At 32.0% G+C, this 23507-nt stretch overlaps 1 protein-coding gene across 1 annotated transcript in view; it reads left to right on the top strand.

Annotated features, from left to right (window-relative positions):
* The first annotated feature begins 8546 nt into the window (after positions 1 to 8546).
* LOC117914002 (ankyrin-3-like) overlaps positions 8547 to 23507 on the top strand; it is a 66639-nt gene continuing 51678 nt past the window's right edge. The window contains exon 1 of the mRNA XM_034829151.1: positions 8547 to 8987. Within this exon, the coding sequence (XP_034685042.1) occupies positions 8569 to 8987 (419 nt within the window). The 5' untranslated portion in view covers positions 8547 to 8568. The remainder of the gene's footprint in view (positions 8988 to 23507) is intronic.

The following is a 23507-nucleotide window of genomic DNA, read 5'->3' as shown; positions in this document are numbered from 1 at the left end:
CGGATAAGACACATGCTGTGTGATAGATTCCCAAACTAATCTCTTATGTTTTATGATAGCGCTTGAGAAGCCGTTCAAGTACGCACTTTGACTCCCTCTTGTGGTTGGTTTTCTTATTAGGCATGCAATATTTGAAACCACCTAGCTTACTTAGGCATCTACAATTAATCAATTAATTGCCACATTACCCTTAACTTAGTCAGTAGAGACCTTTTAAGGCTTAGAGGGGTGCTACCTCCTAGAGGTACCTTCCCAATGAGTAACCTGATCCCCGGACCAAGACTCGGGTTTTTCAAAGACATGCCTTTTTTCCAAAAATTATGGAGTCACATTTTAGGGTTTTTCTTTCTTGTTTTATTTTCCCTTTAAAATAAAAATAAAATAAGTGGCGACTCCAACTTTTTCCAAAAAATTAATTTTTCACAAATAAAAAGCGAGTCTCGCCGATCGAGTGGGGACGCACGTGAAAAATGCGGGTCCACATTAGGACTTGCAAATGGGGAGCTCTTGTCGAATCCTGAGTCCTATCGCAGATTAGTAGGTCGACTCATTTATCTGGCAGTGACCCGTCCAAATTTGGCCTACTCGGTTCATATATTATCTCAATTTATGCAGGAGCCTAGAATTGAGCATTGGGAGGCGGCTTTGAGAGTCGTTCGTTATTTGAAAGGTACTCCGGGTCAGGGTCTCTTGTTACGTGCAGATAGTGATCTGTCCCTGCAGGGTTGGTGTGATTCTGATTGGGCAGCATGTCCAGTCACTAGACGCTCTTTGTCCGGATGGCTTGTGTTTCTTGGGCAATCTCCTATTTCTTGGAAGACAAAAAAGCAACACACAGTTTCCCGCTCGTCCGCAGAAGCGGAATACCGAGCTATGCAGCAGTTACTTGTGAGCTCAAATGGTTGAAAGGGTTGCTTCTGAGCTTGGGTGTGCACCACCCAAAGGCAATCAAGCTCTTTTGTGATAGTCAGTCAGCCCTTCATATGACCAAAAATCCAGTATTTCATGAACGCACCAAACACATTGAGGTTGATTGTCACTTTGTTCGGGATGCGATAACAGATGGTTTGATTGCTCCGTCATATGTTCCTACTGTTACACAATTGGCGGATATTTTTACAAAGGCTCTTGGAAAGAAACAATTTGATTATCTTCTTGCCAAGTTGGGCATTTTTGAACCTCATGCTCCAACTTGAGGGAGGGTGTTGAGATATTATGATATATTCTAGGAAAGTAGTTGCTATTGTTTAGGATTGTTTAGGATTGTTTCCTAAACTCACGGCATTGTTTAGGATTGTTTCCTAAACTCACGGTTTTCCCTTAATTAGGTTTGCTTGATGTACTATATATTGACGTGGATGAATATCAATTAGGGTTAAGCTTTGACCCTTTAATCACACTTTAGAGGTTCGCTAGAGATCAAGGAAGAAAGCGTCAGCAACTATAGCAAAGACAGTGAATAAAATATCTGAAATAAAGAAAACAATTAAAAGCTATATGATAGTGGCGGCACTCATAGCAACCGCAACCTTCGCGGCAGGTTTCTCACTGCCTGGTGGTTACATTCAAGACAAGGGCAATAACCAGGGCATGGCAGTCTTATCGTTCCTTACCAATGGCACCATGGACCAGGACGGACTCATGGCAACTACAGTAAGGCAAAATTTCAAAGCTTTTGTCGTGGAAGATAGCATAGCCATGGTACTTTCTTGTCTGCTATTGGTGTTTATTTCGTTGCCGTATTCCCTAAGAATTGCAAGACCACCCTCCTGTCATGCTTATTATGCGGCTATAAGCTAACCATGGCTGCGATGATTGCAACAGTGACTGCATTTGTTGAGGGCCCGCAAGCTGTGCTGCATCATTCTGAATTTCTTGAAAATGCCATCAGCTTCATCTTTCCGGTCTTCTACCTTTTGTTTTTGGCTCCATGTGTTTTCACAATAGGACCTAACATTTTGATGATTTTGTATTGCCTTGTTAAGTTCGGGATAATGTGGATGCGCTTAGTAAAACTTAATACAAACTTAAGCTGATTTTAAATTAAATTATTCTTAAATTGTTGGTTTAAAACTTATTATTTATTTTTTTACTTTTAAGTATTAAGGTCTTTTGTTAAAGTTAAATTAAAATTTATTTTAAATCATTAAATTGATATATTTATTTTCATTAATTTTAACTAGTATTTATATCATTGATTTTAAATCATATTTAGAGTTGTCTATTCCATATAAACAAACCTAGTTAACAAGAGAAAAAATTGATGTATCAAAGATGACATAAGAAGTATCACAAGACCAAGTGTCTCATACTTGGGTCTTTGAATAATATGTTGCAATAATGACACATGTTTGTTGTCATGGTCTTTGATATTCCCTTCGGTTAATAATGAATATTTGGTGATAAGGGGTGATAAGGGGTAGTTAGCTTGACAAATTGCCTTTAAGACTATCATAAACACAAGGTTTATATGATCTTAGAAATATTAGTGATAAATTCCTTTAGGATAACTAAGGGGATTTTCAAATATTATAGAAGTGTTCATATGAAAGTCATGGATTCTTTAAGCTTTTCTACCTAGAAAAAAATTTATGAAGTGATTCCTTATTTTATATAGAAAAAAAAAAAACCCACTTAGAATCAAATAGTAATTAATTTAAAAACAAACACAAATTTAAAATTTTCTAGAAACATTCTAAAAATTGTTTTTAAAATTAAACACTAATTTAGAGAAAATTATTTTAAAACTTATAAAAATAATTTTTCAAATTAAAACATAGTAGAAACCACAAATACAAAAGCTTTACTAACTATAAATGCACACTTACCTAAAATTTTATAACTCCAAATAATCATAATCCAAATTTGGTTTAAGTTTAAAGTTGTCTTGAGATAAACAACACCCAAAAAAATAATTCGCATCTAATTAATGGATTTATCTCTTATCAAATGCAGTTTTTATTGTTTGTAAAACTTTAATCAACTCAAATAACGATGTAATGATGTTGAAGTAGTAAAATTTTTCAATTAAATATTTGTAATGATTTATTATTAGATTGGTGTTTCATGCTCAAAGAAGTAATAGATTGGTTAATTTATCCTATTATGTCACTTGAAGATGAGATTAAAAAATAAGTCATTTATTTTATTTTTGTATCCTTTTATTTTTATATAAAATTTAATTTTTTATAAATAAATAAATATAAATGTGGGATGCAATGATAAAATAATAATAATAATAATGGAAAAAGCATGAGACGGATGATACAATTCCCTAGCACCATCAACTGCAAGTCTGCCGTCATCTTCAAAGAAAGTATCATCATTACATAGGCCTTCAATTACCACAAGTTATTAAATCACCATACACACCAGAATCATGAGGGTAACTCAGCTAAAGAAAACAGATGTATTGTGCGTTTTAAAAAAATTTCCAATTTCACTAGAATCCAGCTGGGTATTGGTTACTAGTTTCTCTCGATCATGTCTGTCTTTTGTTAACATTGCAATCTCCTACAAGATCTTAATTAAACATTTAACAACTTCACAGAAAAATTCAAATTAAGGACATAAGATCCTGTTGATTGTCCTGCAACACATCAACTAGATGTTTTGGCAATTTAGAAACCGTGAATTAAAGGAATATGTAATTCCAATCACGTATTTCCTTGCTCTCTTTAGCCATCATTAGACTTTTGGCTGTTCATTATCATTGGAAGAGCATGCATGATTAGTAGCTTTATCATTGTTGGATTGTGAAGAGTTACTCCTATTATATATTTAATCCTTTTATGTTTTAAAGTTTTGTTTTTAAAGAGTCCCGTGAGAAGTTTTTTTTAGTGCTTCACCATTATAATAGACAATGGCAGTAGCAACAGGTGTCTCAAGCTACAAAAAACCAAACCTGCAAGAAACCAACTGAAAATAACCAGAGTTTGTTGAACGTCTCCAGGTGTTAAAGAACTGGAGATTAGTTTTTTCTTCAATAGAAAAATATTTCTTGCAATGCTATTACGAAATGATAGGCTTTGAATTCTCCTCCATTATCTGATTGTAAGCATTGAATTCGACAATTGAATTAATTCTCTACTAAAATTTTAAATTTAACAAAAGTGGCCAATGATTGATCCTTAGTATGTAGAGGATAAATCCAGGAGAACCGAGAGAAGTCATTAATGAATAAAAGATAGTATCTTGCATCGGTGCTGGATGTTATTGGAGCAGGGCCCCATAAGTCGGTACGGACTAAAGCAAGAGGATGAGTTGCTCTGGATGTAGACAAAGAGAAAGGTAGTCTACGACTTTTTGCATATTGACAAGCACAACATAAATTTTGTTTGGAATATTGAAAGGAGACATTACAAAACTTGAAGCATGTTTAAGAATACTATCAGCTAGATGGCCAAGGCGAGCATGCCATAGTTCGCTGCTGAGATGTGAAGGTTTGATTGTTGTCTTGACATGGCTGGAAAACGGGAACTTAGTGGTGTGTTGACATGACTGGAACAAGATAGAATTCTTGTAGGGAATCTGTATAATCCTTGTTCAGGCTAACCCCTTGGAGTAAGATTTTCTTTGTGGCCTGATCTTTGACAAGAAAGAAACGAGGATGAAACTCAAAGAAGAAAGTATGGTTATCATAGCAGAATTTTGAGACACTGATCAAATTGGTTGCAAGATTAGGAACATGAAAGACTCTTCGTAATTAAAATGTTTTGGGAGAAGAGTGGAAGAACTTTGTACCAGTATGGAGAATTGGTAGTTGCTTACCACTCCTAATAGTCGCCTTATCACTCCCCTTGTATGGCTGAACATCTGAGAGTGCAGCAATATCTTGAGACAGGTGACCTGTTGCCCGGCATCAAAAAACCATGATTCATCATTCATGGTGGAAGGAAAGGCTAACATCCCTTGCTTGGGGTTGTTCCGATGAGTTTTGTTAACTGAAGTGAAATTTGATGGAGGATTATATCCTTGAAAGTTAATGTCGGATCGGTGATAACAGCTAATGACTGTGTGCCCAAATTTTCCCCATAATTGGCATTATGGTCGGTTAGCACTATTGTTGTGCGGGCCTGTACTTTGGGCACTGTTGGGGACTCTTTGTGAGTTATATCTGTTGTGGGCAGAGGCATTCCGATTGTGATGCTTCTTGTTATGATTTCTATGTTGTGGATGTTGCATTGCAATGTTGGCAGAGACAACACCATCTTCTGTTACTGAATTTTGTAGATTTAGCCGTTCATGAGTTAACAAAATGCTGTGGACAGTGTGAAGAGAAACTTCATCTTCACGAGTGGTAAGTGAAGCAACTATAGAATTATAGTCTGCTCAAAGACCTCCAAAGAGCTGCAATATTTGATCTCTATCATTTACGGTTCTCCAATGGCAGCTAGGTTATCGACTAAATTCTTTAATTTGAGAATATGCTCCAGCATTGAAAGATATCCCTTTCTTCTTGTCTGAAATTCCAATCGCAACCGCATAACCCCCGGGCCTTTGACGAAGCTGAGAATAAAAAACCTATAAAATCCTTTTTTTAAAATAAAAATTGCAAAATTACTTTTTCAATTACAGATGTAAAATCATTTCCTAAATATAATTCTATTTTTAATAAAATTGGACTGGGAATAATTTCTTAAATATAGAAGTTGTAAAAATATATATTTTCTTTTTACTAAAATTGGGTTGAAATCCCTTTCTATAAATAAATTTGCAAATATTTTTAACTTTTTTTTTTTAGAAAATCATTTTTCTTGATTAAAAAATTGAATCAAATTGTTTCTCGATAATAAATTTGTAATTTTTTTTAGAAAAAGTAAATAAAAATTAAAAAGAATTTTTCTTATAAATTAGATAAAATTTAAACATTCTTTTTTTTGAAAAAAAAATGTATTCAATAAATTCTTTTAATAAAAACAAGCAAAAGTTATTTTGGAAATAAATTTGAATGTAAATAAAAATCAAATCTTTTGTGAACAAATTGAATTTTTGTGAATAAATAAATTTGATATCATTAACTTGGAATTGTTTTTAATGTGAATCAAATTCTTTTGAAATTTCTTAGAAATCTGGCGATATTTAGAAATAATAAAATTATTTATTTAAATAGTTTAATAAATTAATTTATGTATTTCCTTTACCAATGTTGTATATTATTGTATTTTATTTTCCTTCTTGTATTGTTGTATATAAATTTATCATACTTTTATTGATATCTGTGATTAATTAATCAATTATTATAATTATCTCCACTTGTTGAGTAAAATATATTTTACGGTTTAAAGATATGTTATTCTAAAATACATTTATAATAAGTAACTCAACCCTTGGATTTAGATTAATTTTTCACATACTTATTTTCTCTTTCCCTCATCAGTGGAGTAGAAAAGAGAAAGGAAAAAAATAATAATAAGGAAAAAAAAATACAAATATACCCCACCACCCATCCAAAGAAAAAATAAAAGAGGAAAATAGGAAAAAAAAAAAAAAAAACCTTCTTTAAGTATTGTATGCGTCACAAAAGGAATCCCTTGCGAGTTAATAAAGGTCGCTAGACAACAATCGCTCGAAGATAGCCTCTCCATTACAACCACAAAAAGACTTTATCACCATCAATCCAATTATTGTTGTATATAAGTTTATCATACTTTTTTGGTATTTGTGATTAATTAATCAATTGTTGTAATTCTCCTTGCTACTTATTTAACAAAGATTTTTTTAGGGTTGAACGATGTGTTATGCTGAAGTACATTTCTAATAAGTAACTTAACCCTTGAATTTAGATTCATTTTTCACATAATTTTTTTTTCTTTCAGAGAAAAAAAAAAGGAAAAAGAAAGAAAAAAAGGGGGAGAGGGGTACTACTTATTTAACAATGATTTTTTTAGGGGTTGAACGATGTGTTATTCAGAAGTACATTTCTAATAAGTAACTTAATCCTTGAATTTAAATTGATTTTTCACATAAATTTTTTTTCTTTCAGAAAAGAAAAAAAAAAGTAGGGGGAGGGGGGAGGAGGGGATGGTTGGGAAATCTACCCCACCACCCATCCAAAGAAAAAGAAAAAGAGCAAAGGAGGCCAAATAAATAAATAAATTCTTTAGATATCGTGTGGGTCATAAAAAGAATGCCTTACAACCATGGTGTGAATTAATAAAGGCCACTGGACAACAACTGTTAGACAACAACCTGTCTCTTGCAACCTTAAAAAGACCTTATCACCATTAATCCAATTGCCAAGTTAAGACTTTTGACCTTTTTTATTTCAATCTTTTTTTTTGGTCTGTCCGTATAACTAATTTTGGATTCGACATCTAGAAACTTACTTTTAAAATTTATTAAAGTCACTTATTTAATACAATAAAATAATTTTTTTTACATAATCATTGAAATAAAGCTCAACATTTAAATTTGAAAACCATACTCTCTTTTCAAACACAAAAGCATCTATGCAAAACAATCACAAATATAATATTTATACCATGATTTTTCTTTTCCTTTTTCCATTAATCTCATATTAAAAAAAAAACTCAAAAATAAATAATACTAGAAAAACTTACAAAAAATGCAAAAATTGATTAAAAAAAAAAGGAAGATTCTTACAATATTCTCTAAATTAAATAAATGAATTTGAAATTCCTCCCTATGTAGATTAAAGTATTTTTTCTTTAACAATAAATTTGTTCCTGCATGCAGCTGTGTGCAAACTAATTTTGTTAACTTTGTATATGTTAATGAATTCTTTAACTTGCACGTGTTCATAAAGGTATTTTTCGTATAATAATTACAAAAAATAATATTGTATCTCTTACTTTGTATATAATTAGCAAAAATAAATTTGTATTTATATTTTTTAACAACAAAATAAATTACAGCTACCAAATAATATAATGTTTATATTTTTTGGTCGAACCCATTAAAATTCTTTGATCATGCAAAAGATAGCCAAAAATTGAATACCTGACGAAATATTTTTTGTACTGTTTATGCAAGTTTTTGTTCAAATTAAAAATTAGCAGCCCTAACATTTTGGCCTGCGGCCTATAAATAATAGAACTTCTCCAATGGTTGAGCTGAGAGCCACTACTTCTTTCCCGTTTCTCACAGTGGAAGCAATTCTGAATTGCGAAATAATATTGGGAGTGGCTTCCCTCGGCCTCCTCATCGGAGCAACATATAGAACGGATACTTGTCAAACAATAATGTCCGATTCCACTACTTCCAAACTTAACTTGAGTACAGAGTCCATTCAGGTTGCAGCTGAAGATGCTCGGGAAGCCCAGATCACCAACCAGATCTTGACAAAGGTGGTAGGGTCAACGCATATATCTTGACAAAAATTTTCAAGTTTTTTAGTTATAAAATTTTAAATTTTATTAAAAATAAATAAATATGATAAATATTTATAATTTATTTTTATGGAAAGAAATATTTTATATATGTTAAAAGGTAGAAATGAAAAAATTAATTAATATAATTTTTTTTTTTAATATTATATATAATGGAGGCAAGGTGGGGTGGGGAAAAGTTGTGTAGAGGAGGATAGTGCTGATTGCTGAAGCACCTATGGATCTTTCCACTTCCATCCACACTGCAGAATCACATACTCTTTACCTGGAACAGCTTGCAGCTCAAGACGGTAGCCAAACCCAGATCTCGAACCAGGCGGCAGATGCAGATGGCAGCCAAACTCCGATCACTTGCATGGATGCTGCTTTGTACGAGGCCGCAGCATATGGCAGGATCGATGTCCTGAAACAAATGTCAGAAGATCATTTTGTGGTCCAATTAACCCCAAATAAGAATACCGTCCTCCACATTGCAGCCCAATTCGGTCAACTGGACTGTGTTCAGTATATCCTGGGGCTGAATTCATCTTCATCTCTCCTGCTTAAGCCCAATCTGAAGGGCGACACTCCACTTCACCATGCAGCGAGAGAAGGCCATTTGACAGTCGTGAAAGCACTCATTGATGCTGCGAAACGACTTCACCAAGAGATCGAGAGTGGGGTTGGAGGAGATAAGGCGATTATGAGGATGACAAATGAGGAGGAAAACACAGCCTTGCATGAGGCAGTGAGGTATCATCATTCAGAGGTTGTGAAGTCATTGACCGAGGAAGACCCCGAGTTTATTTATGGGGCTAATATTGCAGGCTACACTCTTCTTTACATGGCCGCCGAGAGAGGTTTTGAAGATTTGGTAAATTTAATCTTAGGAACTTGCACTTCACCATCTTACAGTGGCATGATGGGTAGAACGGCTTTACATGCTGCTGTAATTCGCAATAACCAAGGTATCACATATGCAGATCCTTCCCTTGAATCTCGATTCCCATGTGGTTAGATAGTCATGCAATCTATTGTTAGAAAACATGATCACCTCTAGGAGTCATGCTTCAGTAGAGGGAACTTCAATTATTAACTTAATTTTCTTCAATTTGTTTTCTCTGTTTTTTGTTGGTTCGTTTGTTTACAGAAATGACAGCGAGGTTATTGGAATGGAAGCCAGATCTGACAAAAGAAGTGGATGAGAATGGATGGTCTCCCCTTCACTGTGCTGCATACTTGGGTTATACTGCAATTGTGAAGCAATTACTAGACAAATCACCAGATAAATCTGTAACTTATCTTGGAATCAAGGACAGCAAGAAAACAGCACTTCACATTGCAGCTAGCCGTAGCCGTCAAGATATAGTAAAGCTGCTGCTGTCACGCTTCCCAGATTGTTGCGAGCAAGTGGATGATAAGGGAAATAATGTTCTTCACTATGCCATTATGAGCAGGGCGCATTTTGCTACTGGTGAAATCTTGAATGAGAATAGTTTGTTAAGGGTGAGAAGACTTACGAATGAGAAAGACGCTAAAGGAGACACACCCCTCCACCTGCTTGCTTCTTACCAAGTTTATGATCCATCTTTGTCAGCGGACAATAGAGTGGATAAAATGGCACTCAACAAGGATAAGTTAACCGCCCTAGACATTTTTTCAAGGGCTAACGTTAAGTCAGTAAGGATCCTAACCTAATCTTTTTATTAGTAATGATATGGAAAGACTCCATCATCATTATTTTTTCTATTTTTATTATCGGTAGAGACAATCATGCTTAAAATAGAAATTAACTACCAAATTACCATAATGAAGGCAATTTGTAGAACCTGTGGGTCTAAATTGTAGACTTATGGAAAAACATTTTGAGGGAAGATGAGAAAATCTTTTTATATAAAGGAAGAGCAAAAAGCCAAAACAGCGACACATGAACTACATTCTTTTTCTTTCTTTATTTCTTTTATTTTTATTTTTATTTTTTTTTAAGGAAAAAGGTTTATTTGTTTTATTTTGATCAAATTTCAGGAAATATTTCAAAGTCACTTGAGCGAATGGGAGAAAGAAGTTGTTGGACCCTTTAGTTGGCAGGAGGCTATCAATAAAGACAGTGGTAGTAGTAAAAGCGAAGACGTCGAAAAAGACGAAAGCGTCTCTAACAAAAAGAGACAAGGTGAAACCCATTTGATAGTGGCAGCACTTGTAGCAACTGTAACCTTTGCTGCGGGTTTCACCTTACCTGGTGGTTACAATGACAATGGCATGGCCATTTTAACAAAGAGAGCAGCTTTCAAAGCATTTATTGTGACAGACACCGTAGCCGTGATCCTGTCCGTATCTGCTGTGTTCGTTTATTTTTTTATGTCGTTGCATGAGGACGAGGACGTCCTTGGAAACCACTTAGTTATGGGCTTTTTTCTCACCCTGTTAAGCATGGGAGCAATGGTGGTTGCATTCATGACGGGCCTATACGCTGTGTTACCACTTTCCTCTGGCCTTCCAATCGTTACTTGTATCATCTGCTGCATCTTTCTTCTTGCCTTTTATTTTGTATTTAGACAACTTCTTAAAGATGTAAATAAATAGTGGGACCTCATGTTTATGATTTTGCAGTTGGGCAAATAGCAGATCTTGTACCGCGGTAAGAATGCCTTTTCTTCCAGCACTAGAAATAATTTTCTCAGGATGTGCTAATTGATCTATTTGCAATTGGTAAGATCTCATTTTCTTTATGGGAGTGAAATTAATAATTAACATGAAGGTATGTCAAGACCTTCCATAAGATCTGGTTTATTAAAATGTACCCTTGAAATAAACAAATCAATATACAAAATAAGGCTATCTTTGATTCCCATAAAATTTTAAGGAAAGAAAATGGAGAGAAAAAAGTGAAAAAAAAAAAAACAAAAATAAAAAATATATTTAAATTAATAAATTATTTTTATATGTTTCTTTAAATTTATTTTACTTATTTTTTTTATATATAAAGATTAAATAAATTTAAAATATATAAAATTTTAATTAATTTTAATTATATTTGATTTTTTTATATTTTTAATGATGAAATCAAATATGAAAAATCATTTTCTATAACATTTTTTAAACAAACATAGCCTAGATAAATAAAAATAAAACCACGGCCATGGTTTTTGTGGGGAGCAGAAAATGGGTAGTGTTGTAGAGAAGCTCCTATTTTGTACAGCAAAGGAACACAGAATCTTGTTTTATAATCGTAATTCGAGATCAAATCATATTTTGGGATCCCAATAAGACCAGGATCAGGATCTAGCTAGACAACTCTTCCTTACACTAACATTATATATGATATAAGTTAAATTGTTTTTTCATACATACATTTGAAAAAAAATCAAATAACAATCCTAATTTAAAATTTTCAAATTGAATACATTTATCTAAAAATAATTCAGATTTTACATACCTTCTAGCAAATAAGTACTATTTTTAATAATGTTAGCAATACCTTTGGCTGTTCAAATCAAAAAATCAAATAAGTGCCATGTGCAAGCAATCCTCCGCTCCGTTCATAGAACGGCATTGTTTTCATGGAATGATGTCGAAAGAGGGGGCAACCCACATGGTGTTATGGTGGGGGTTTGTCCTACGCAATCAAAGGGTTGGGACGGACGACTGAACAAGGTTTCAAAGGGAAGTGGGCCCTACCATTGCTGCCCTTTTCCCCGTCGGATTCCAAACTCATCTTGCTTTTGCTCTGAGTGGTCACATGCTGTTCAGTGAATGCAATCAAAGGGAGAAAAGGCACTTTTCTTTCACAATTCACGTGATATATATTATCACAAACCATTCGGTAAAACACTTGCACATGCAATGATTCGGAATCATTGAGTGGCAGATCAAACAAAGAACACACTATAGACGAATCCATTGAGTGGCAGACTAAAACAAAGAAGAAACATTATATACTCTGGCGTTGTCACATGGTCACATACCATTCGATGAATACAATAAATTACATTAATACTTATATTTCGTATAACATATTATGGATAATAGGAAATTTCAATAAAACCTAGAATTGTAAAACTAACCTGATAATTATCATCTTCAAATTAAACCTAAAAGTATGAGTACTAAATAAAATATTTATAATAATTAATGTTATTTAATATTAATAAATAATAAATAGTAGTGTTCTTCTTTTCATTATAGTTACCATAATTTTTATACATTCTTTTATGTGGTAAGTTGTGGCCACAAGCGATGAGAAATGGTTAATATGCATTGTATGAAATATTTTAGTATTCCAGTATACCCAGTCGTCGGTAAGTGGGAAAAATTGTGTTATTCAAATTTGACTAGATGTACAAATTTGACTATTTAGTTTTTTTTATTTGTTGGTATATGGAAATCAGCTCTAACTCTCTATTGGTCTGAGTTCATAAGTTGATAAGATAAAAATTACCGATAGTTTGTCGGTGACAAATTTTTGAGATACTAAATAATCATATTCCATTCAATTTTAATATTAAAATTTTAAAATAAATTTTGATCTTATGGAATTAATAAGCAAAATTAATTTATAAGTTGATTAATAATGATAGTTGAGGAGAACATGATGTGGAAGTTAAAGTCTTGTTTCATAACTATTTTCTTTTCATAAAAAATTAAAAAAAAAATAGAAAAACATGTGTAATAACAAAAAGTGAAACAATTTTTTATCCTTAAAAACATAATAAAGTGTTTCAACCAATAACTTTTAATTATTTTATGTTGTTATCACTTTTTTTTTATTACTTTTTTATAATTATTTTAAAAAATTATATAATTATTAAAAATAATAAAAAGAAATATTTTATACAAAAACAAAAATAATTTTAATTAATGACTAGATGTACAAATTTGACTATTTAGCTTTTTTTATTTGTTTGTATATGCAAAATAGCTCTAACTCTCTATTGGTTTGAGTTCATAAGTTGATAAGATAAAAATTACCTGTAGTTTGTTAGTGACAAATTTTTGAGATACTAAATAATCATATTCCATTTAATTTTAATATTAAAATTTTAAAATAAATTTTGATCTTATCGAATTAATTTATAAGTTGATTAATAATGACGGTTGAGGAGAACATGATGTGGAAGTTAAAGTCTTGTTTCATAACTATTTTTTTTCATAAAAAATTAAAAAAAAATAGAAAAACATGTGTAATAACAAAAAAGTGAAAAACAATTTTTTATCCTTAAAAACATAGTAAAGTGTTTCAATCGATAACTTTTAATTATTTTATATTGTTATCACTTTTTTTTATTACTTTTTTATAATTATTTTAAAAAATTATATAATTATAAAAATAATAAAAAAGAAATATTTTATACATAAACAAAAATAATTTTAATTAATGACTAGATGTACAAATTTGACTATTTAGCTTTTTTTATTTGTTGGTATATGCAAAATAGCTCCAACTCTCTATTGGTCTGAGTTCATAAGTTGATAAGATAAAAATTACCTATAGTTTGTCAGTGACAAATTTTTGAGATACTAAATAATCATATTCCATTCAATTTTAATATTAAAATTTTAAAATAAATTTTGATCTTATGGAATTAATAAGCAAAATTAATTTATAAGTTGATTAATAATGACGGTTGAGGAGAACATGATGTGGAAGTTAAAGTCTTGTTTCATAACTAATTTTTTTTATTAAAAAATAAAAAAAATAGAAAAACATGTGTAATAACAAAAAAGTGAAAAACAATTTTTTATCCTTAAAAACATAATAAAGTGTTTCAACCGATAACTTTTAATTATTTTATGTTGTTATCACTTTTTTTTATTACTTTTTTATAATTATTTTAAAAAATTATATAATTATTAAAAATAATAAAAAAGAAATATTTTATACAAAAAAAAATAATTTTAATTAATGACTAGATGTACAAATTTGACTATTTAGCTTTTTTTATTTGTTGGTATATGCAAAATAGCTCTAACTCTCTATTGGTCTGAGTTCATAAGTTGATAAGATAAAAATTACCTGTAGATTGTTAGTGACAAATTTTTGAGATACTAAATAATCATATTCCATTCAATTTTAATATTAAAATTTTAAAATAAATTTTGATCTTATGGAATTAATAAGCAAAATTAATTTATAAGTTGGTTAATAATGACGGTGGAGGAGAACATGATGTGGAAGTTAAAGTCTTGTTTCATAACTATTTTTTTTTCATAAAAATTAAAAAAAAAATAGAAAAACATGTGTAATAACAAAAAAGTGAAAAACAATTTTTTATCCTTAAAAACATAATAAAGTGTTTCAACCGATAACTTTTAATTATTTTATGTTGTGTGGACTCCGCATTTTCGGCTCATGCATTCCCACTCGATGGTGAAACTCGTTTTTTATTTGAAAAATTGATTTTATGTTGTTTTCTAGGAAAATGACTTGGAATCGCCACTTATTTTTGTTTTATTTTTAAAAGGGTAAACAAAATAAGAAAGAAAAACCCTAAGTCGATTTCCTAGAAAACAACATAAAATCAAATTTTCAAATAAAAAGCGAGTTTCACCATCGAGTAGAGACGCATGAGCCGAAAATGCGGGGTCCACAAAATGGCGACTCCACTCTCACTCAAAATATACATCAAGATGAATCTCAGAAAGAAACTCTCATACGAACTCTCTCTAACACAAACTCAATGAAGCAAACTAGCACATTCATACACATGCCCAATGGTGAATGATAAAATGAACAATGCGCTATCCTTTTTTTTTTTTTTTTTTTTGCGCATACTTTGATCAATAATAAATGATCTCCCATGAAATACATAGCTACATGAATAGACTCTTCCCATGTACTGATGTAACATGAATCCTCACTAACAAGACAACCTCTCAAACTGAAATCCCTGAACCACTGCCCATGGGGTGAATGGGGTGAAAGAATGTGACAATTCTCCATGCAGTGGCGTGTGAGAAACCACCACTCAAGGTGAAACAAGGATAATGTTGAGTAATTAATGAGGAAAGGAAAAGACAGAGAACGAATATCACAAGTGGTGGTATGTGATATTGGAAAATAGTGATGAAATGATGTCCAAGCGGAAAATATCATAATGAAGAGTGAGGAATGATGCCTGAATATGTATGTCAGGTCTGGAACTCATGACGTATCCAATCATAGCATGCAAGCACTACAGGGTCCCCAACCCGGTGTAATAGGTAAATGAGGTGATGAAAGAAAAGACTATGTGCTCGTGTGAGGCTCAAAGGGCTAGCAACGGGTAACTCTATATGTGAGGGTGATAAAGTAAATAGGCTCATGAAATGATGACCACCCATCCTTTGACCAAAACCTTGAACATCATGCTTTCAATATCTCACATGGTCAATACCAAAGACTGGCACCCGTCCAACAAAGTCATAACAACTCCTCTGAAATCGTGTGAAAGCTCCCACTGATGCTCTGTGATAACCGTCAGTGTCCTCTGATAATCACCTCACTCCATCATCATAAGCCACTCACCATCGTCTCATAAAAATCACCATCTCTAATCATCCCGACTCTCTGAAGTCGCATGTAACGACTCAAATCTGGATGCCCCAAGACAACCCCTCTGCCTCAACAACATCATCAAGCAGTCAAACCGCTCTCTCATCGTGATCCATCTATCATCATGCAAAACTCACCTCAGGTCTAACCATCTCAGACACTACCCGGTCATATCAATGAAATGATGGAAAGGAAAGGCGATGGTGCTGTAGCATGCTAAGGTGAACAAGGGTAGTAAAGTCGTGTAATGGTACCAAGGGGTGGTGTCATGTCAGGCTCAAAATGGGTAGGTCATAAAGCCTACAAAGTCAGGATATGGATATAGATACAATACTGCTCAGATTAGAAGGTGAAACGGGTCACAATCTCGAATTCCCTAGGTCGATCTCCTAATCCTGGGTCAATAGGTTCAATATCCTCCATGATAGGTCAGACTAAAGTGATCATGATGCATAAGTGAAAATATGTCTCAAATCAAAAGGGTAGCATACATCAACGCAAGATATGCAAAACATACTCATTAGAAAAGAGAATAACACATACTCAAAATAAAAAGATCATATCACTAAATGAACCAAATGATTACATCATGTGTGAAGCGATAGAGGACTACAAAAGACTAGACTCTCAGCATGAACTACAAACAACGACTCTGAACCAAACTGTACTCGACAAAGCAACTCTGATGAGCTAAACACTGGACCCGACAGAACGGGAACGACTCTGATGATGACCATAAATCAAAATGGAAGGTGCTCTGAGCTAAATCGCTGCAAAATGATGTACCCATGTCAACTGAAACAAAGTCCCCAACCCGAGATGTCCCAAAATACCATGCGACCATCAATACCATCAACATCCAAATCAATCTACTGAAGACTAGGAGGAAGAGGAACCGCATGTGTAGAATGTGTAGGCAGAGGATTGGTGGTCACACTTGGCCCAACCAAGTTGACCAACCCCGAATTGATCAAGTCCTGTATCACATGATGGAGTGCCGAACAACGCTCAATATCATGTCCCTGAATCTGATGATACAAGCAATGCTCATGAGAGCGAAAATGTGGAGGAATAGGATGTGGTAAAGGGCGTGGCGCCAAAGGAATAATCAAACCACCATCTCTGAGCTTCTCAAAAGCTCTAGTCAAAGTCATGCCCAAGGGAGTGAACTGTCTCGCTGACCTCTGTGCATATGGTCTAGGTGGCAGGTGAGTAGCGGCTCTCGGATGCGGTGGTCGTGGCTGCATGCTAGTCTGAGCAATGTAAGGCTCCTGAACATAATCCGGCTGATACTGATACTGTGGATGAGAGAAATGAGCCCTGACTGGAGGAGGTCTGTAAGGCGAGTGATGTGCGGGCCTCCGATACTGATAGCTAATAGCGCCAACCTCTCCAGATCTACTAAATGATCCAATCGGCTTTTTCCCCTTACTGTCAGGGGAAGGAGTAGCATCCGTCCATAATCCTCGAGCGATGGCCTTCTCAACACTAAAAGCTGCCTGAACCAGACTCTTTAGGTCCTGAAATGGGACGCCCACAAGACGTCTCGCGAACCTCGGTTGTAGGTTCCGAAGAACCATATCAATCTGATCCTGCTCCTTAGGCTGGTCTATCATACCAGCCACCTTTGCCCTCCAGCGAGTGATAAAGGAAGAAATAGACTCATCTGGCCTCTGCCTGGTGGCCTCTAACTCTCGTCTAGATACGTCAATATCAGCACTGAAAGCGAACTAAGTCAGGAACTCATGAGCCAAATCCCCCCAGGTGCGGAGTCTCGAAGGCTCAACCGAAGTAAACCACTTCTGAGCTGCTCCACTAAGTGACATAAGGAAGAGGGCCACCAACTGCGCATCATCTATACCATGTGCCCTCATGACTGTGCTGTATAGTCTCAAGTGGATCCTGGGACAACCAATCCCACTGTAACGCTCGATGTCTGGCACGCGAAACTTGGCGGGCAAGCTAGCCGCCGGTATGCCGTCTCTGTCATCCCAAGTCAAACCTCCGTCCTGCAATCTGATCTATCTCATCATGGACTCAAGCCTCTCAACCTTGGCCTCCTGCTTGGCTAATCGAGTATCCTCAATAGTAGGAACCATGGGAGGTGACACTGTGACAGTAGGTGGTGGAGCCGTCTCACAATGATCTGATAAATGGAATGGAACGCCATGTGAAGTCCCAGGTGGAAAAACCTGCACTGTCTGAGGTACGTGGGAAACTGTATCATCAGTGCTAATGCCGACTGGATGATGATCCTGGCGAGAACTCTCTATTTGATCCAAACGTCTACTAACCCTTGCCATGAACTCTTGAATGGAAGCAAGTATGGAAGCTAGCTCGTCCGATATCTCGATGATGAATAATGAAAAATATGAAGAATACTTTAAAAATTATTGCATTATATGAAAATAAATTAAGAAAACTTTTTATCCTATTTAGATTTTTAAAAAGAATTTTGTTATTGACAACAATTGATAATTTTTTTTTAAAATTATTTTAAAAGACTACTTTTCAAGAATTATTTTCAAGACACATATAAGTGATTTGTTTTAGAACTGATTTTAAGAACATTTTTTTGTTCTAAAGAAGAAAAACATTTTTCAATTTCCAAAACACCTTTAACAAGTTTTGGACTGAAAACAATTTTCCTTTTTAAAATTTATTTTCAAAACAATATCAATTTTAAGAAGAAATTTAAGATTTTTTTATGTATTCTTTTTTATAAAATGCTTGAATAATTGAAAAATAGAGAATAAGATGAAAACGCTGTACAGTGTAAATAAAAATGGGAGATGTAAGGAAAGATAGAAGAACTTCACAAGAAAGAAAGAGAAAAATATGTATGTGCAAAGAACTTTTCCTTCCACATATGCTTTACATAAAATATCTTTCAATCATGGACAAAAGCCCTTCCACATATGCTCTACAGAAAATATCTTACAATCATGGACAAAAGCTTGAAGGGAATTGCTCACAATATAGAATGTGAAATGTAGAGCTATAGAAAATATCTTTGAACGATAGACATAAGCTATAGAAAATATCTTCAAAATTGGATTTAAATTCAAAGGGACTACTCACCCCTAAAAAAATAATTGTGGTATTTTGATGTACTACAAACTCTAGAAAAATATGGTATTTGACTATTTAATTTTGTTTTTATTTGTTGATGTATTGGAAATTGATTTAGCTTTCAATTGGTCCAACTTCACAATTGTTGATAAGATAAAATTTATCTCTAGTTTGTCAAAGTAGCAAGTTTTGGAGATAAAAAATAATTATATTTTATTCAATTTTAACATTAAGGTCATGTTTCGTTCTTATAAGGTATTAAGGAAAAAATGTTAAGAAAAAATTATTTTCTTATATTTGGTTGTGGTACTATGAAAAATATCAAAGAAAATAAAATATAATTAAAATTAGTTAAAACTTATATATTTTCAAATTATTTAATTTTTATACAGAAAAGTGGAAATAATTGAATTTAGTTTAAAATAACATATAAAAATAATTTATTAATTTTAAATCTATTTTATTTTCATTCATGTTTATTTCCTTCTCATTTTCCTCTCTGTTTTCTTTCCCTTATATTTTCTCTCTCTCTTTTTTTTTAAACCAAACATAATGTAAAATTTTAAAATTAATTTTGATCATATAAAAATTGGTAAACAAAATTAACTAAGAAGTTGACCACTTGTGGAAGATGAATTTGATGGATCATACCTAAGTGTCAATGATCAAGGAAAAAAAACATAATTAGCTATTGGGATTTCTTCCTATCAAATTAGTATATCACAATTAGTAGATTTTTTTTAACGATTTTTTAATGGGTTTGATGATTTTTCCAATATTTGCACAAGAGACATTAATGATGTGGATTTGATAAAAAAGAATAAGATACGAGTGAATATATATAAAATATCTTTGAATATAAGCATATACTATATAAAATATCTTTGAATGTAAACTTAAGTTGAAAGGGGCTACTCATCTCTAAAAAAAATTTTTTTGTTAAGATATACTTCCACCTATTGATTTAATTCAAATGACAAAGCATGGAGGATATAATACATACATCTTGATAGAGGTGGTAGGGTCTTAAGATACTTTTACTACTTTGATATGGTAGATGCTCGGTCTTTATCAACATTAATATTTGAGATTCATTTATGTTTGGAATTCCACTTATTAGCTAGTTGGGTTCAATAAGGAACGTGAACTTAGAAAGAGACGACTCATTTCCAAATAACAATTGTTTTGTTATAATATACTTCCACATCTTGTTTTAATTTGAATGACAAAGCTTGGAAGATATTAACACATACATCTTGATAAAGATGGTAGGGGACTTAAGATACTTCTACCATTTTGATATGGTAGATACCCGATCTTTGTCAACATTAATATTTGAGATTGATTTTGTTTGGAATTCCACTTACTAGCTAGCTGGTCCACTAAGGAATGGATGAAAATCAAGTTAATTAGCTAATTGAAATATGAGATAAAAATGGACCAATTTCGGCTTAAGAAATGAATTATAATTAGTAACATTAACCGAATAGGCAAATCAAATAGAAAAGAGGAAGAAAACAATAAAAGAGAAAAAGATGAAGAAATATGTATTCATAATTTCCTTGATACTAGTTATTTTTACCAAAAATGAGAAGAGATGTATTCATAATTCTATTTTTATTATTTTTAAAAGTACATAAATAAAATTTTAATTACATTTTTTAATTTTTAAAAATATTAATATCTTTCTTAGTTAAATCTAATTTTATTTTTGTTTTTAAAATAAAAATATATATTGATAATTATATAATATTAAAAATTAAAAAAATTATGATTTTTTTTTTAAATTTTAATGGGTTTTGACCACTTTGTAATCTTTGCATGAAAGATACCAAGTTTCTTGATTTGGTTATAAAAAAGAATAAATATGGATGACTTGTAAGTTTTAAAATTACTTCAAAGAAATTTTTAATTGCCCAACAAATTGATATTTAAAACATCGGAAAAAAAAAAAAAGGGCAAGTGGGATGTATTTGGTCAAGTGGATTCTTTAGGCATGTTCTCCTTCATCACTATTGAACGTAACAACCTGTTGATCTTCATGCAACAATTCATGGTGAAGAAATTAGAGAAAAACAAAAGAAACACACAGATTTAACGTGGTTCGATGGATTGACTACATCCACGGGAATAGGGAAAAAGACTTTTACTATATATCAAATTAGGATTACATAAAAGAATATTTATACTAACCCCCAGGTAATGAAATTCGAAAAATACCCTTGAATCGTACTACGAGAGGGCAATGCCCCCTTGCACCCTCCAACCTATCGCTCACCCTTAACAATAAAAATATAAGCTTGAGTGTCATTGTTCCACTCCGGCATTTACCAATTTTTCTCCATATATGTCTTTCCCTCGATATAAGCCACATAGTACAACACAACCCAATTAGAAAATATATTTTCTAAAATTTTTGGAGAATATAATTTGTAATCCTAAGTTTATTTTCTTTTTTTTTTAAAACAGGAAAAAAGGTATTTGACAGTATAACAAAAATAAAAATAAAAAACATTTTTTTGGATAAATTTTCAATTTTCACATTTAAGGTATCAATATTGTTAAATTTGACGAAAGGAATAAAATAATGGATGACTTGTGAGTATAACTTTTTATTTTAAATCTAACATATATTAAAATTTATTTTAAAAAAAACTTTATTTTCCTAAATCTTTACAAGCTATTCTTATCCATGATAGAAAGAAAAAGAAAATCCTATTTAGACTGGAACTTTGAAAATATGGATATAACTTTGAAAGAGCCATGCACTTTGACCAAAACAATTATATTGCTCTACTATACTTTCATCTACTCTTTTTAACTCCTATAATGAAGTTAGTAGGGTTTGAACAAAGATACATTTACCACTTTCACTTAAATGGTCATGTGTTGATCTTCATTAGGATTTCTACATTAATTTCACTTTCATTTCATAGATTAATGCCTCATACATAATAACATGTTTTGTACTTTATATCAAAATGGAGAGTAATTATTGGAAGTTGGCACATGGCTAGTTTAAAGGGGACACATGCATATATAGTAGAATATGTAAGCTAAAAGCATAAAATTATTTTTAACAATTACTCGATTGATTAATTTCACATATATTTTTTTATTTCTTGAATAGAGTTAAAAGGCTATTTGGGGGTGTCAAGTAATTTGAAGAAAACTGTAGAGTTTCAAAAATGAAAAAAATAAATCACCTTAATGTTATAAGGCTTTTTATCAAGAAAGACTCAGAGTTTGCCTATGGAAGGGAACTAATATAAAAGACAACACTCCTCTAAAATCACACCAGAATATACATCATCTCAAAGTGTCTTATGAATCTTATGATGCATCCAATAATGAGTCAACTACAACAAAGTATTTGAGAGACTTGTTCTTTAATACAAATCTTGAGTTGGATATGGACATGCGTGAATAGCAGAAGTTAGTAATGACTTCAAGATACATTTCTAATAAAATAATATCATCTTGGAATGTTTTGTGGGGGGGCTACGCACAAAACTAGAATATATTTAGACTGTGGTGATATCCTTAGGTTGCATCTAGATATATTTTTGTTTTTTATTATTTTTAAAAGTAAAAATACAAATAATGTTTTATTTTTATATATTTAAAAAAAATAAATATTAAATATTTCTTTAAAAAAAAAAATTCTTTTCTCACTTTTTTTTTTTTCAAAAATAGATTTTTTTTTTTTTTTTTTTTTTTTTGTAATTATATCACAATTAGTAGAAATTTTTTTAATAGGTTTCCATTATTTTTCCAATTTTTGCACAAGAGATATTGATGCTTTGATTTGATTAAAAAAAAAAGAGAGTAAATTTTGAGTTTTAAAATTACATTAAATAAATTTAGGAATGAAAAGAGAATTGATACCTTTACTTTTGAAATATATATATATATATATATATATATATATATATATATATATTACCAACAAAATATATAACGATCAAAATTGTAGATAAAATATCTTTGAATATGACATAAGCTATACAAAATATCTAGGCTGTGAATCTAAGTTGAAAGAGATGGATATCTCCAAAAACACAATATTACCAACAAAATAACAATCAATATTGTACATAAAATATCTTTTAATATGACATAAGCTATACAAAATATATATGATTGTGAACCTAAGTTGAAAGGCACTATAGAAGAACAATTGTTGTGTTATGATATTCTCCCACTTACTGTTTTACTTCGTATGATAAAAGCTTGAAGGGTATTAATATATACATCTTGACAAAGGTGGTAGGGTCTTAAGATACTTCTACTACTTTGATATGATATATCCCCGGTCTTTATCAATATTAATATTTGATATTGATTTATAATTGAAATGCCACAGGTTAAGTCCTTGTCATGAAAATCAAGTGAATTAGCTAATCTAAATATGAGAGAAAAGAGGACCAATTACTACTTAAAAAAATAAATAATAATTAGTGAAATCCATTGAATAAACCAATCAAATAGAAAAGAAGAAAAATACCAAAAAGGAAAAATGAGAAGAAATATGTATTCATATGTCGATTTGTACTATTTTTAAAAGTAGAATA

This window comes from Vitis riparia, chromosome 5 (assembly GCF_004353265.1).
Source record: "Vitis riparia cultivar Riparia Gloire de Montpellier isolate 1030 chromosome 5, EGFV_Vit.rip_1.0, whole genome shotgun sequence".
Classification (NCBI taxonomy): domain Eukaryota; kingdom Viridiplantae; phylum Streptophyta; class Magnoliopsida; order Vitales; family Vitaceae; genus Vitis; species Vitis riparia.
Note: the sequence above shows the minus strand (reverse complement) of the source record. Positions and strands in the feature narration are given on the sequence as shown.